At 52.1% G+C, this 2,111-nt stretch overlaps 1 protein-coding gene across 1 annotated transcript in view; it reads left to right on the top strand.

The window, feature by feature from the left end:
* Positions 1–1,756: 1,756 nt before the first annotated feature.
* Positions 1,757–2,111, top strand: part of FAM76A (family with sequence similarity 76, member A) — a 43,104-nt gene continuing 42,749 nt past the window's right edge. The window contains exon 1 of the mRNA XM_011955668.1: positions 1,757–1,855. Within this exon, the coding sequence (XP_011811058.1) occupies positions 1,757–1,855 (99 nt within the window). The remainder of the gene's footprint in view (positions 1,856–2,111) is intronic.

The raw sequence follows: 2,111 nt of genomic DNA, 5'->3' as shown, positions 1-2,111 counted from the left end.
AAAAAAAAAAAAAAGTAAAAGAAAAAAAAGTATATTCACCATGTTGAACAACCATTACCTCTATCTAGTTCCAAAACATTTTCATCACTTCAAAAGCCCCTTACCCATTAAACAATTTCCCCACATATTTCTCCATGTAATGTTTTTATTTGTATTTGCATATATATTTTGAGACAGGGTCTCACTCTCTCACCCAGGCTGGAGTGCACTGGCACAATCACGGCTCAGGGCAGCCTTGACTGCCCAGGCTCAAGGGATCCTCTTGCCTCAGCCGCTCAGTAGCTGGAACCACAGGCACGTGCCATCACACCCAGCTAATTTCAAAAAAAGTTTTTGTTTGTTTGTTTTTGTAGAAATGGGGTCCCACTGTGTTGCACAGGCTGGTCTTTTTTATTTTTATTTTTTGAGACGGAGTCTTGCCCCGTTGCCCAGGCTGGAGTTCAGTGACGTGATCTTGGCTCACTGCAACCTCTGCCTCCCAGGTTCAAGCAACTCTCCTGTTTCAGCCTCCCAAGTAGCTGGGACTACAGGCGCCTGCCACCACGCCCAGCTAATTTTTGTATTTTAGTCGAGATAGCTTGACCTTGTTGGTCAGGCTGGTCTGGAACTCCTGACCTCAGGTGATCCTCGGGTGATCCACCCGCCTCGGCCTCCCAAAGTGCTGGGATTACAGGCGTGAGCCACCGCGTCTGGCCAACCCAGGCTGGTCTTAAATTCCAAGGCTCAAGTGATCCTCTGGCGTTGGCCTCCCAAAATGCTGGGATTACAGTTGTGAGCCATCCTGCCCCGACTCGTGTACTGGTTTTGATTCTCACAATGACCTAATTGTACAATTGAGAAAAATGAGGCCATGAGAAAGAAGTTCAGTGATAGATCTAAGGTCATGTAGTTAGTTATGGAACAGTGATTTTGAACCTTTGCTTTCTGATCCTAATGATGAATGCACATCTTTGGGGGAACCTACAAGGAAGCAGCCAGATGTGGGTTCAGAGACAGTAAATTTTGCTGAGGCAGGAAAATAGCCATAAGTCAGCTTTTAATTGTAAAAAGCACACGTTGAGGTAAAACTGCAATTAGTACTGTACGGGTGGTTGGCAGAGCCAATAGTAACCTAAGCCCAAGAGCAGCTACAAGGCAGGACTTGGATAGGTCAGCCGTGCAGGAAGCTTTGCCAACTGCCTCGAGAACAAGAAGTCTGTCATTCCTTGGGCAGCTCCTATACTTGCCAAGCTGGAGCGAAAGAGGCAGAGGAGCCCAGAGGACGTGGCTTGCCTTCTGGAAGCCAGGCCTTGCCAGGAATCACCAGGTGGTTGCTTGCGAGAGAAGCTGGGGTGAAACCAGAGAAAACAAAGTAGGAAGCAGGCCCGGGCCAATTGTGGCCCACTCTGATCAGGGCCTGCAGGCCACTTGACGCCTGAGTATCTGTCCATTCCCTCCTAGAAGGATTGCCATCTCTTTAGTCCCTCTTCCGCAGCATAGGGGTGCTCTCTCTGGGGCTCTCCTTTTCTCTTCTAAGGCCCACGGCCCCACAGTTCCCTATTTAGGGGTCTTAAATTGAAGGCACACTTCTAAATTGTCCCTCAGAGTTTCCTCTCCTCCTTTGGGCGAGGTTGGGCGGGCTCCTCCAGCTCCGATTATGGGGAACTTCTTTCCCAAGCTCCCCACCTTCTTTGGGCTTGGGCGGCTGCAGAGTTCCAGTTAACTGTGCGCCGCCTTCGTTCCAATTGTACCCCTCGTGCTCCCAGAAGGCAGCTCCATGGAAACCAAAACATCACAAATTCCTGAAGGTATCGCGAGAAGCGCAGATGCGCCTGAGGCCGTGGAAAGGCGGAGCGAGGGCGGGAACGCCGAGCAAGTAAGGCGGAGCCTGAGCTCTTCCGAGATCTGCCAGGCCGGGAGCCTGTCCCCTCCAGGCAGCGCCCCCGCGTGACTGCGCTTTACATAATCGCGGCCTCTAGCGTCACAGTGGCGTACTCCAGGCCAGACCGAATCAGAGTGGGCGAAACCTCCGTGTTCCGCCCCTTCCCACTTGATCGACGTCAAAGCCCACCAGTGAGCGGGCGTCTAGAGTCGCCGAGCCCGCCCCAGCCCGCCCGGGTCCGCCCCGACCC

The sequence above is a fragment of the Colobus angolensis genome, unplaced genomic scaffold (assembly GCF_000951035.1).
Source record: "Colobus angolensis palliatus isolate OR3802 unplaced genomic scaffold, Cang.pa_1.0 Scaffold4, whole genome shotgun sequence".
Taxonomy (NCBI): domain Eukaryota; kingdom Metazoa; phylum Chordata; class Mammalia; order Primates; family Cercopithecidae; genus Colobus; species Colobus angolensis.
Note: the sequence above shows the minus strand (reverse complement) of the source record. Positions and strands in the feature narration are given on the sequence as shown.